At 42.9% G+C, this 14,026-nt stretch overlaps 1 protein-coding gene and 1 long non-coding RNA gene across 2 annotated transcripts in view; one reads left to right on the top strand and one right to left on the bottom strand.

Annotated features, from left to right (window-relative positions):
- LOC123118179 (E3 ubiquitin-protein ligase SINAT5) overlaps nucleotides 1–13,443 on the top strand; it is a 32,187-nt gene extending 18,744 nt beyond the window's left edge. The window contains exons 2-3 of the mRNA XM_044538589.1: nucleotides 12,351–12,737; nucleotides 12,856–13,443. Coding sequence (XP_044394524.1) covers nucleotides 12,351–12,737; nucleotides 12,856–13,215 — 747 coding nt within the window. The 3' untranslated portion in view covers nucleotides 13,216–13,443. The remainder of the gene's footprint in view (nucleotides 1–12,350; nucleotides 12,738–12,855) is intronic.
- On the bottom strand, nucleotides 3,420–4,521 carry LOC123118195 (uncharacterized). The gene is made up of 3 exons (XR_006457763.1): nucleotides 4,395–4,521; nucleotides 3,621–3,792; nucleotides 3,420–3,525 (listed from the first exon to the last, which is right to left on the bottom strand). It is a non-coding gene; the product is annotated as an uncharacterized lncRNA (long non-coding RNA).
- Nucleotides 13,444–14,026: the final 583 nt, after the last annotated feature.

The raw sequence follows: 14,026 nt of genomic DNA, 5'->3' as shown, positions 1-14,026 counted from the left end.
GCTGGTCACTGTTGGAGGTGTGGGTGTTACCATGAAGGCACACCAACACCACGAAGGCTCACCCTATTCTCTTTGAGACAACACCATGAAGCCGTTTCTCAACCACTAGTGGTGGACCTTAAGGCGGCCTCTAACCGTTCAGGGTAAATCACAACAATCGATTGGGAGGTTGAATAGGCACAGTTACAAATTTTAATGAGGATGTATCCTGATGTTCACTTCCTTGGAGAAGAGCTGGTCACTGTTGGAGATGTGGGTGTTACCACGAAGGCACACCAACACCACGAAGGCTCACCCTATTCTCTTTGAGACAACACCATGAAGCCGTTTTTCAACCACTAGTGGTGGACCTTAAGGCGGCCTCTAACCGTTCAGGGTAAATCACAACAATCGATTTCTCACCGAAGAACTCCTACCGCTTACGAGTCTCCAACCGCCAAGAGTAACAAGACAAGAGCCAAGGATCCAAATCAAACCCAAACACAAACGTGATTGGTCAAAGTGTGGGGAATGAGTGGATCTTGCTATGGAATGCTTTTACTTTGAATCTCTCCAAGAATCAAAGGTTTAGGTTTTGGGAGAGTAGGAGAGGAAGTGTGGCGATTGTGAATGAATTTTGCTGAAAGGTTAACCCTAGAAATAAGTGGATGGGGGTATATATAGTGGTAGGAAAACCAACCATTATAGTGCAAAAATGTACTACCGGACAGTTTGGTTGATCTGGACCAGACAGTCTGGTTGATCTGGACCAGACAGTCTGGTAGTGTAAAGTGAAATTAGGGTTTGGATGAAACAGGGAGGAGTTTTTGTACCATCGGACAGTCTAGTCCAGGGGACCAGACAGTTCGGTTTGTCTAATAGAAAAGCAGTTAGCCGAGAGCCAACTGGTCCAGAGAACCAGGTAGTCTGGCCACCACCAGACCAGACAGCCTGGTCCCGAAGGGCCGAACTGTATGGTCGCTCCAGAGAGCTTTGGGGCAATGTAACTGACCATTGGATAGTCCGGTCCAGTTAGATAGTCTGGTCCTCTGGACCGGAGGACCAGACTGGTCTCAGCCATCGCAGAGTCTGGTCTAGATGGACCGGACGGTTTGTTCACCCTGTAGGCTCCCGGTTATTGATTAGGCCGACCGGACAGTGTGGTGTAGGGGACCAGAGAACAGACAATCCGGTAGTGTAAATTTTCTCAGGACAGAGGTAGAACCCAAGTGTTTTAGGCTTTTTGGTGGCTTATGTCTTAGGTGATCATGTGCGTGCTAATGATGTGCGAAATGAGTCTGACTCTTCACCTTGGGACTGTCCCCTCTTAGTAGTGCGGGATCCCTATCAACTCAAATCAATAACAACAAAGACTGCCCTAAGTCTTTGAGGATCTGCGTCTCCATCTTTATGTTGCACCCGCGTTCTTAAGCCCGAAAGGTGTAATAGAAGACGTTTTTTCCTGATCTGATGCCTTCATCTGGATTTGATGGTAACGGGAGTAGGCATCTTTTGATCACTTGATTGATGTGGGGGAGCAGGAATAGATCTTTCGGGAAGGCTTTGTTGAGGTCGGTGTTATCGACACACATACACCATGAATCGTTCTTCCTGACCATCATGGGGCTGACCAGCCTTTTAGGGTGGGCTACTTCCCTGATGAAGCCAACAGTTGGGAGCTGGGTGATCTCTTCTCCAATTGTGCGGCTTTTCTCCATGGCAAAGCGTCGAAGAGCCTGTTTGACCGGCCTCGCATCCTTGCGGACGTCCAAGTTGTGCTTGGCGATGCACGCGGGAATGCCGGGCATGTCTGCGGGCTTCCAAGTGAAGATGTCACAGCTGCCTTCTGTTCCGGGCTCAGATCTGCTCCTATGATGGCTGTCTTGGAGGGGTCCTCAGGGTGTGCTTTGATTTTTTTTTTGTCTCTTTCCCGGGCTGGAAGGTCAGACTGGGCCTAGGCTTCTTGGGCAAGGAAGGTCGGACCAGGCTTAGGCTTCTTGGGCAACATAAGTCTACACAAAAGCTTCTCAATATTCAGAGGACATTCCAATTCTTCAATTGTACCACACAGTTTTTAGGGGTCACTAGTAAGGTGCCCGTGCTACGCTACGGACCCACTTAAAATGAGGTGAAATAATGAGCATAAGCAAAATTAGTACCCTTTTTTTTCTACAGAGAATGTTATGCTTTAATCACATAAGAGCCTTTCAATGACGCCACACAAAATAGTAGGATGCTCCTGCATGACCACATAAAAACAACATGATATGTCGTTGAGGTGTTCTCTGCATTACACCACCGTAAAATTAAACTTCATAAGTGAAACTCAGTTGTAGTTACAACATGAATCACATAAGCACTTGTCATCACTGCTCATGGACACCCAACTAAGCAAAGTAACACAATCTAAAAGGGTCTGCACAAAAAAATCCGCACAACCTACATGCTAGCCTAAACATAAGAGAAAAGACTCAAATGAACTTCTAACGGGAAACAGACTCCAATTGTGCTCAACATCACATATTGAAAAGTTATATCATCACAAAAGGTGCAGCCACTCCACGACTTCATACTTCATCTTCTTTTGATCAAGGAGGGGTTGGTCCAGGGAGCTCATTGTTGATCCTACACAAAAAAAAATGCAAACATTTAATTCATGTGTGGCTGGACAGATTACCTCTGCCTTAATGAATTTAACCAAATTTCCAATTACCTTTGCCTTAATTCATGCGCAGCTGCGATATTCGGGTCAAGTGTATCCTACTAAAGTCCGTAGTGTGCAGACCACAATCTAGTTAATTAAAGATGGAACACCAATCTATTAGAAAATTTTATTTTTGCAATATTATTCTGTGAAATAGGACAAATTCACTTATAGACTTACCAATGCGCTTTGCACATAACATTGTTGCCACGACAATAGCACGCTCCTCAGAAAGCTTTTCCCATGTACTTACATTATTAGTCACTAACTTGTCCCATACAACTAACTTGACAATATTATAGCTACAAAATCATTTAATGTCATAGGAGAAATGTGAGAACTTTGCATTAATAAGTACATAACAAAATTCGGAAGCCACAATTTGTACATACGTGCCATCCAATAGAATAATATTTCTCACTGGGATCCTTCGGTTGTAGAAACTTTCCTTATGCCCAATAGAACTTACAAACAGAACCATGGCAATGATATCTAACATTTGAATGGAAAAATATTAGTAGATCATTTGTGCCCAATAGAACATTTCAAAGATATAAAAGGAAACTGAAGCACTTACCAACATACATGCCATTATCTAGGGTGAACTCCCAAACTTTATCAAAAGGCAATGGGACCAACTGCTCATTCACATTTCTTATCTCATTAACTATTGTCTCTGAGGTGAAAAGACACACAATGTGATTATCTGCAAACATATAATCTGCATTTCTCATAACTGGTTCTGCAGCCATCTTCCATACATAATATACTCGCCCCTCTACAAGTGAAGGCTGAAATCGATCGACCTCGTCATCATATATGATAGCAACCATTTTCTTGCCCTATTACAAATTAAATATATAGAAAGTGACAATCCGACATTTATTCAAAAAAAATATTTGTTGCAGCAGAAACTTTTGTTGCACATAAGTATTACCTTTTCATCCAATGACACCATATTGAGCCTCTTTCCACTTGTAGCGAATCTCTCCACATGAAATTTGTGATACACTCTGACACACATACTCCACCTAGTGTAAGGATGCACATCCTCAAATGTTGGAATGTGTGGCGCTTCGACTCTTACGCTTGAGTGACTTCATCTTGTCCTGAAAGAAAAATGAGCATAACTAACAGAAGATATATCTTGATGCCACCAACTATATATATGAGAGCCGCCCATAAAAAGCGTGTGAATTTAAACAAATATCATTGGTTCAATGCACAAATCCAGAATACGATGAAAAATTAGGATATACTTCTTCACTATTTACATTTGCACTAATTATTTATAGCCGCAAAACTATTTATCCGGACTTCAAAGTTTCTGTATCTGGGACAGTAGTGGGAGATAGGAGCAAGGAGGTGACAGAACCTACCCCCCAACATATATTTAAACCTGCACCCTATTCTTCTCATCCGGCCAGTACAAAACACGAACTGCAATAGCATCAACTAAAGATGTATATCGGTACCACTACCCTCTTAGCTGACTGAGGGAACTAAAAGCATATTGTGGAGCAACAAAGACTTAATAGTCCACCACAAATAAGAGGCCAAACTAACAAAAAACCTTAAGGAACCAATGTAGGCCGCCTATGATATATAATTTGAAATCATAATCAGTGAACTGGAAAAAGAAACCAATCTAGTTCTTAGTGATCAACTCCACAAGAAACACGGAAATATAAAAATAGGTGATAGAGCATACCTCAGAAGCAATCTGCAGATGGCTTGCTCGAGAATGCAATGCCAAACAACACGCCTATATATAGAGGGGGCTAAGCAAGGAAGCAGACATGGAGTTGCATGGAGTCCTAGGCTCCAGATAGTTCGAGACTTGGCTGAGAGATATGGCACAAAAATAGCCGGGTGAGAGTGTAGAGGCAATGATGGGCTGCACGCTCCATCCATTGGGAAGTGAAAGGACAATATTGCTACAATATAGGGTGCATTAAAGACATGTCAGAGAAAGAGGACCGGTCCCTGTGTATAACAGTACATCGGGAAGGGAAAGGCAAAGGTTACTAAACACATCCTGCATTTAGGGCCACATTTCGGGTAATTACACTTCTAACCCCCTAAAAATATTCCAAAATAAATAAAAATATTAGCAGGTCTGGGCAGAATTAGACTTTTCTAAAATTGCCAGACAGAAATCGTACAATGGAATTTGAAGTTAAGGGCTGAAATAATTTTTAGCATAACCAGTTTAAATACATACCTGAAGACTTCCTTAACTTAAGCCAGGCTATGATGTAGTGGGGTCTCCTTCAGTTATAGCAACATAAATTCAAAAGCACCTAAAACAAAGGGAGTGAAACTCAAGAAAACATTGTGCAAAACGAAATTTTAGTGGGAGCTCAAAGAGATAGTGCCATCATTCACACCTTTACTTCATAATGTATCTTAAACCTCATTCCAGTACAAAACCAGCTCAAGTACAAAACCAGCTCAAGCTCTGAAGCACCTTAAATAACTATTACTTTCTATCATCTTCAGTGAACATTCCGGACTATTAATCCTGAATTATTTTTTAAAACTGATACCATAACACGATCTTGGTACTATGATTGTCTCGATGTGCAATCCCAAAACTTACAGAATATACCAAGGTTTGTTTATAAGGTGCATCAAGATCACCATATAATATATGCTGGAATGACAAAGTACACGCATGGATGGTGTGTTTTTCTAAGAGCTGTTAGTGTCAGAGCTCTTTAAATATAAACAACTCATTTTTAAGCTCAACTTGTTCGCCACAATACCAATTTTACTTCCACAAAGTCATGAAACGAGTTCCCTTTATTTGCAAAAGAGCTCAATCCTAAGTGATGCATTGCTCCATCAATAGCAGGAACTAAAAGCACAGGAAACTTATGCCATTAAAGTAAAAAAGTTAGCCATGTGCTTGCAGACTGCAGCTTTCATCCTTTGCTCGACACCTACATAGTGGAGGTGCTCATGAACAAATAATTTGTAACCTATCAGTGGAGGCATACAACTCGTACTGAGAAAAACAGACATGGACAATGTATAAAATAGAAAAACTATTGGCAAAATTGGTAGTCATGTGACCGTACTGCATTGTTAACTAAGAAGGTTATGACAATTTTGCAATATTCAACAAACACTTTGTACATTTGAGACTTCTAGATTGAATAAGCAGCTGCTACTTCCTCAACAAATAACAACAATGCAACCCACGCGACATTAGGCGAGCCCTTTAGAACTGCCAAACATGTTTACATGCTAAGGACTTCCTTGTAGACAATATTCCTTGTCTTTGTTCCTTGATTCCTATTAGACTTGCACTGCCGCCCTTGTCTCTCCATGACAGCGAGTATCTTGATGTTTCTTCTTGCTGTTGCTCTAGAAAGCGCCACATACAACTGACTGTGAGAGAACACCGGATCAGGTAGATACACGCCGATGTTAGGAATAGTCTTGCCTTTGTGCCTTGTTGATTGTCATGGCAAAGCTAAGCCTGACTGGGAACCACTTTCTCTTAAAGCGGAAAAGGAACAACTCATCGTCTGAGGGGGCATAGGGGTATCAGAGGCAAGAACACCCTCTTTCCAGCATGTTGTCCTAGCACTATCTCGGCATCTATAGGTTTCTTTGGAACCCCCGTGCCACCAGCCTCGTCCCATTGCATAGTCCGTTTGCTGGGTCAATGTTTCACAGTAGTATAACTGGATATTTCAACTTTAGCTTGAGAATATGTGGCGGTAGCCCGTTGGAAGTAAGTGAGTTCAAGAACTCAGAGGGGTAGTAGTTGTATGGATCATCCTCCGCGCGGTCAAAGCTGTGATATATCATCTCTTGACCTGGGAAGCATTCGATCATCCTCATGTTTATCCTATCAACATTCTCGTTCCTAGTCGTCAGTATCGCCCTTGTGGTAATATAAGTAGGATCAGTTTGGTTCTCATCTAGATCATGGTAGACGTGTTCAATCAGCATGTCAAAGTCAGTGTCCTTCACTGTGCAGAGCATATAAGTATCCTCTCGAAGTTGTACATTATTTTCTTCATCGGTCTCCTCCGTGCCATTCCCTATGCGCATGAGGAATTCTGCAAACCATGGATCGCCGTCGGCTCTCATGTTACGAGCAAGGCGTAGTCGTTACATACTTTCCCATAGATAGGACATACGCAAGGTCGCGTCAGTTATCTGCGGCCTTGTCCCCTTCCGCACAACTGGAAGCACTTGCCTAAAGTCACCTCCAAACACGAGTCTTTCCTCCAAATGGCATGTCATGTCGGCCCATGATATCACGCATGCTATTGTCTAGTGCTTCAACAGCTTGCCGCTTCGTCATGGATGCTTCGTTCCATATTATGAGAGATGCCATCCGAAGTAGCTTGGCCGTGCCACTCTGTTTTGTAAACCAGCATACCACACCTTCTTCAATGCTAAGGGGTTTTTTAAACCTTGAATGAGCAGTCCTGCCTCCAGGCATGATGGAAGCGGCAACACTGGAATACTGGATGTTGCGGTTGCCATAGCTATCTTGCCCTCGCTTCGGATTCTCGTGAGCAATGCTTTGTACAAGAAAGTCTTACCTGTGCCTCCTGGGCCGTCAACGAAGAAGATGCCTCCGTTGCCACTACCGATAGCTCCCAAAATCTCATCAAAGGCGGACCTTTGCTCTTGGTTGAGGGAGGATGCCAGACAAGTATGCTCATGGTCTGCCTCAATCATGGATTCTTCAATGATTTCTCTAACCTCTCCACCAGCAGTGTCATATGACTCGTCGATCTTGGGAAGAGGGAATGATGCTATATCTTTCCCCATTGATTCCAACATGTCCTTGATATCACGCAACACCATCTGCTCTATTGTGTGTGGGCACGTCTGTGAACGCCGATAGTCATCCGACATCGCCTCCAGGTGCCTATCCCATAAACCTGTTGAACTATGGCGCACAGCGCCGAGACACAATTTCTTTGCTTTATTATGTTCATCCAGCACTGCTGCAATTATTCCAAAGTGAACTATGTAAGCCTATATTATTATTCAAGAATTATGATAATATATAGTTCTATATATACACATAATTTGAAGGGCTGAGATAAGGACCTTACTTTGCTTTAGCAGAGGAATCACTTGGACGGCAAGCCATTGCCCAAATAAGCCTTTATTTTAGAAGTAGTTACCGACGATTCCCTGGAGAAATCAAATATTGAGCAATGTTGAGTTTTCACTTTAAGAATACATTCATATAAAGCTGTACTTTTATAATATTGATGGAATTGGATCTGGTACATGATCTAAGTATCAAACCGTCAAAGATCCAACCATGGTTTCTTCACGTTTTTAGGAACAGATCACGTCTCCAATTTGAGCATATCCTTCGTTTCTTTCTATAACCTAATTAGCTGTATATGAACCTTTTGTACAGTCTGACACAGATTTTCTGTCACCTAAAAGTTCCTTTGCACTCATTAACCTCATGCTGTATACTGTATCATGATTATATTTGGCAATCTCTTCACCTAGAACAAATAGTATCTCAAGCTGAATGAATTTCTTGTATTCAAATCTGATCTGAATTGCCCATCTTATTTTTATTATGTCTGTACACACAGACCTGTAAGTCTAATCTGAATTGCAAGGAGTAATCGTTTGAGTAAGCACTAAGAAGTACAAATTGCTCATGTTCAGAGATGAATCATATTTTCTAGAACACATAGAATAGAAGACAGAAAGTTTCAAGCAGAAAGACATGAACGTGCATGAAGTACAAGAATCATGAAAGAAATTTACAATCCACAGTCATGTCTCGTGCATACATTCAACTACAACAGTAAACTACAGTTCATAAAACTACAAACCAACTGACTTGTGTCTCAATCAGGAGCCATGGTGTGTACCTCTTGGAGACACAGAAAACGTGAATAGATCAATAGAACCGAAGAGCCAGCGATGTGCTCGGATGGAAAATCACAGGCAGCGCAGAGCGGGATGGATGGTCCAGATGTTGGTCGACGTGGCGGCGCTGAGCTTTTGATTACGGCGACAGCGGGCAGGCGTGCCGTCAGGCTGCGCGGCCTCCACACAGTTCCAGGATGGCGAGCGAGAACGGAAGCAGGGGGTGCGGCTTCCGCGTGGCCTCAAAGGCCACGACGGGGATTGAGTGGCACCGACAGCGAGAGTGGCCGGGCGAAAGCGGCCGAGCAGGGCGGCGAACAGGGTGTGGAGGAAAGAAGGATAGATGAAAGGGGAAGATGGAGGAGCAACAGTGAGTCGGCCGGCGTACATAGCGATTTGAAATTTGAACTGGGATTGCCTATAGTGGTGGACGGGGGAGAAAGATTGGTGGAGATTGGCGGCGGCGAGGCACAGCATTGGTGGAAGCCATGGGCAGGCGGTAAAGGCGGTGGAGGCGAGAAGGGTCTCGATGGGGATGACTTCTTTTTTTATTAGAAAAAATTAACGATAAGGCAAGATGCACGAGAAGGATTGTGGGGAAGGAATCGATTGCTTGACGTTTTGTCTCTTAAGCTTTGTCAGTTGGATGGTCCACCTCAGGGACTTTCACCTGTGTAAACTCGCAAACACATTAGTCCCTTAACTGTTTTGTCATTTAATCATTCAAAACCCTCAGGAGGCACTATAGGCACTTACCATCGCCCCGTTTTGGACGATTTGATGGCAATCACAGTTAAAGCTTCAACAAAAGATAGCAGTTGAATTGAGTGAGAAACTCCCCTATATGCTGGAATCTGAGGTAGTGCATTGTGTACAGATATAGTAAGAACAATATGACAATGCACAACTAGACATACGTTCTATGTCGGTATTCTCTGCAACAAGGATTAGCTTTTTAGTTGCACTTGCAAAATTTAGAGAACACAACAACCGATGAGAGATATCAATGGAAGTGAAGTAATGGCATGCAAATGCTCTCTGCTCATTTTTTTCATATATCCAGATTTGGGATCCCGGATTCATATTCTCCAACGAGATAGTTTACCAAACATAATGGTTGCAACGAGATAGTTTACCAAACATAATGGTTGCGCAATCTAACATGTTTGCTTTTTGGTTGACTCATTCTGCGCTCTCCATGCTGACATGAATGAAGCATATGGAGAGCTGCGGCTTCCACACGCTGAATTTTCTTTTCTCAAGGGCCATTTTCCAAGAACATTTCTAAAATCGGAAACTTGAAAAGCCAGGTGTCGCCTATATTTCATCACAGTTGTTTCATTTATTTGAGTTATCTTGATGAAAATTGAAGTTTATTGTTGTTACCTCTTCAGCTGTATCATCTGTGCTAACTTCAGTTGTAGCAATTGTAGTGCTAACATGCCATTTCAGCTTGGATATAAATTCCTGCTTGAACATAGTAATTAGACTGGCTGTTTCGATGATTCTGTGTCTTCCGTTGTCGGTTAGTCAGATTGTTATTAAACTGATATCCAGGCATATCAACCCTGTTTGGACATGAGCGAACTACTGTGGCATCTAGTTGAGACATTATCTTTGCCATTTTGTTTAAAGCTGGACAAAGGAGACTGACTTTACATTAGATATTCAACATAATTACCTATACCAGTGCAATCACCTCTATTTCCATAGGTATTCTGTTTGAATGGAACGTACATCACTCCTGAACACAGTTGCAATTTATAGTTGGGAAACAGGGGGAATTATGTTTTAAGAACATGAGTTCTGTGAGACAAAAGTGAAATCAGGGAATAATTAGTGATGTTGACAGAATATGAGTAACATCACTGTAATGATGTATCACCTCTGTTCTGAATTATAAGACGTTTTGAATATTTCAATATGAGCTAAATACATACGGACTGAAATGAGCTAACAAACACACTAAAACATGTCTATACATCCGATTCAGAAAAAAGTTAGAACATCTTATAATTCGGAACGGAGGGAGTAGTAACATATTTACATTTCGATTTCTTTAAATCGATTGGACGGGAGAGAGGTGATAAGAAGTCCAGAAACAGAGATAAATTTATTGTCTATAGTAAGAGAGCTAAATTTAGAGGGCAGGCCTGGCGCAGTGGTGAAGTCCTCCCCACTTGTGCCAAGAGGTCCTGGGTTCGAACCAGCCTCTCTGCATTGCACTTTGCAGGGGTAAGACTAGGTTCCTATAATCCCTCCCCAGACCCCACCTTGTGTGGGAGCTTCTATGCACTGGGTCTGTCCTTTTTTAGTAAGAGAGCTAAATTTGTTTGCTAGGTAGCTACACTTTCATAGACTTCAGAAAGTCAAGAGTGACTTCTATATGGCAACCATATTTTTGCCAGTTGTCAATGTTCTGAAAGATGGCTGGCTAAGCGGCGCTGAGCCCTGTTGTTCACCGCTAATCGGCGAGTCAATGCGAGGTAGAGCATGGTGATGCGATGGGGAACTTGTCAGCGGCTGAGGGGTGTCCTCTCCCACTGGATCGAGGCTGTTCGCCATGAATCTAGCTCCCCGTAATCGACCACGATTTCTCCTGCCACTTGAGAGGGTACCGGTGTGAAGGATGAGCTTGGTGCTCTGGTAGGTTGAAGTGCCTGTGGGGATCTCCGCGGAGTCACTGAAGGAGCATCTGTGGGTCTCAGCCTCTCCTACCCTGTTTTATTTCCTTGCCGGAGTTGTTCTTAATGGTTGCTAGGATTGGGGGCTTGGCCATTTTGGGCCTTGGCTAGTACAATGAGCCAGATGAGGTAGCTACTTTCACTTTCCTCCTTTCATCTGTTCTTTATCGCAGCCTGAGTTTTCTCTGTTCCTTTGCCTGTATCTCAATTCTTGATAGCAAGGCGTGCACCTGCTTAGTTCCTGCTATTAAGCCTTCCTTTTTTTGGAACAACCTAGTGGACTTGAACACTGCCAGAGATATAACTCTTTTGTCTGTCCTGACTAATGTAGCTGCTTGCGCTAGTAACCATAACTCTTATTGGTTCATCCAAAAATGATACTTAGGAAATATCACGAATCATCCCTTTACATGAAATAATATTGCTAGTGCTTATGATTGGCTACCTTGTTTCTATTCCATTGTAACATTGAAGTTGTCATACCCATTATCTAAAAACCTTGCACATGTGCAATGTTGGCCACTATTTTCTCTTACATATTGTAACAAGTTCATTACGTTGGATCTTTAAATTAATTTTTTTAACTCTCAACATGGAATTTTTAATTCTGTTTTTTTCATGTCACACATTGATCTAGCTGTATATGAACTGGCTGTACTCAGTTTTAGGAATCAGACAATTTTGAAGACTCTAAATGGCAGTCTTTTTCTGTAGATAGATGTAATGTTTATGTGGCAGCAAGTGAGAATCTTTTCCATTTGCTAAAAATAGTAAAGCCGTATGGTATTTCTCAGTTCAACTTCTGTATGATCTTTAGTCTATGGTCCTAGCCAGATAAAAAATATAGTTACTCTATTGTTGAGTTAGTGAAGGCTATCCTTTGAAGTTTGAGTTGTTGGACAATCATATGTGAGAGAAAACATGCATGTTGTTATGTTGTGCTCGAAGCATTTATTACAGGGTCACTAACAATCATGGAAACCCTTCTCACATGTTTTTATTGAAACCCATTTTTCTTGGCGGTGCTAAACATATTGTTCATCATCTGAAGGCTATTATGTGTATAGTTTTGTAATTTGATTGTTAGCACTTTGATGTTTCTACAGTGCCAAAATGGACATACTTTATGTTCGACATGCAAGGCTAGGGTGCACAACCGTTGCCCTACATGCAGACAAGAGCTTGGCGACATCAGGTGCTTGGCATTGGAGAAAGTAGCAGAATCACTAGAGCTTCCCTGTAAGTACTTCTCTTTAGGTTGTCCAGAGATCTTCCCATACTACAGCAAGATAAAACATGAAGGGCAGTGCAGCTTCAGGCCATCTAACTGCCCCTATGCTGGTTCTGAATGTGCTGTGGCTGGTGATATACCTTTCCTTGTTGCACATTTGAGGGATGATCACAAAGTCGATATGCACAGCGGTTGCACGTTCAACCATAGATATGTCAAGTCCAATCCACGAGAGGTTGAAAATGCCACCTGGATGCTAACAGTAAGTCTCGTGGTACTCATTTTTAGACATCTTTGTGAAATCATCTTATTTTTCGATCTGAGGTTTGGGATGCTTTTCACAACCTTAACTTGCTGATTTGATGTTTCCATTGAATCAGGTGTTCCATTGTTTTGGACAATACTTCTGCCTGCACTTTGAGGCCTTCCAGCTCGGCATGGCACCAGTATACATGGCTTTCCTTCGTTTCATGGGGGACGAGAACGAAGCAAGGAACTACACCTACAGCCTCGAGGTTGGTGGTAACGGCAGGAAGATGGTATGGGAGGGCACCCCTAGAAGCATTCGTGACAGTCACCGGAAGGTCCGGGACAGTCACGATGGCCTCATCATCCAGAGGAACATGGCGCTGTTCTTCTCCGGTGGTGACAGGAAGGAGCTGAAGCTGAGAGTGACTGGACGGATCTGGAAAGAGCAGCCCAATCCGGAGGGAACCTGTATACCCAACCTTTGTAGCTGAGGCGAGCAACGTCCAGTGATGAAAATGGTTGCGCTGTCTAGCTGGCTTGTTATTTATCCACTGACATGTCCTCTTTGTTTCGGTAGTCCAGTGAGAGTCCCAGTGCTGTACTACCTTGAGCTTGAGGCAATTTTTAGAGGTGTAAAATGTTCTTGTGAAGTACAGTAATTGTGTATAACGGAACCATGAAACACTACAAGTTGGCCAATAAATGTTTTTAGAGGAAAAGGGCACAAAACCCCCGGCTCCATTTGCATAGCAAAGAAGACCAGCGTCTCACATACACCAATTCCAGCATGCGGAGGACAGCTAACCACTGCCTCAGCAAGAAACTACAGAAGAAAACACAAAGAAAACCAAACGCCAGTCTGCATGCATAGGCAGAAACTGGGCGGAAGAAAGGTTCCTAAACATGCTGATACATGAGTAGCAGAAAGGCGAGCAAACTAAGGCGCCAAAACTACAGGTTGCAGTAGGAGACTGATTATGCATTGTGGACGTCTCCAGCAAACAGCAGCTCCCAGTGCGTCATACGGTGAGAAGACAGGCCTTCAGGGCCCTGGCCGCTTTCAGCCTGGGTCCGGCCACAACAGTAGTGGAGGGTCTCTTGACGATTGTTCCAGTTCTTGAGCCACCTTTTGTAGATGAAGCTTGACACGGTCGGAGGATAGCATCTCCCACAACGTAAGGCTCACCGCCGTCTTGCGCCAAATAGCCTGCAAACCAGACCACGTGGTGCGGTTAAAAACCATGTCATTTCTTAAATTCCAGATAGCCCAAAGGCCAGCTGCATGAATAATATTAATAGCAG

Source organism: Triticum aestivum, chromosome 1B (genome assembly GCF_018294505.1).
Source record: "Triticum aestivum cultivar Chinese Spring chromosome 1B, IWGSC CS RefSeq v2.1, whole genome shotgun sequence".
NCBI classification, from domain to species: domain Eukaryota; kingdom Viridiplantae; phylum Streptophyta; class Magnoliopsida; order Poales; family Poaceae; genus Triticum; species Triticum aestivum.
Note: the sequence above shows the minus strand (reverse complement) of the source record. Positions and strands in the feature narration are given on the sequence as shown.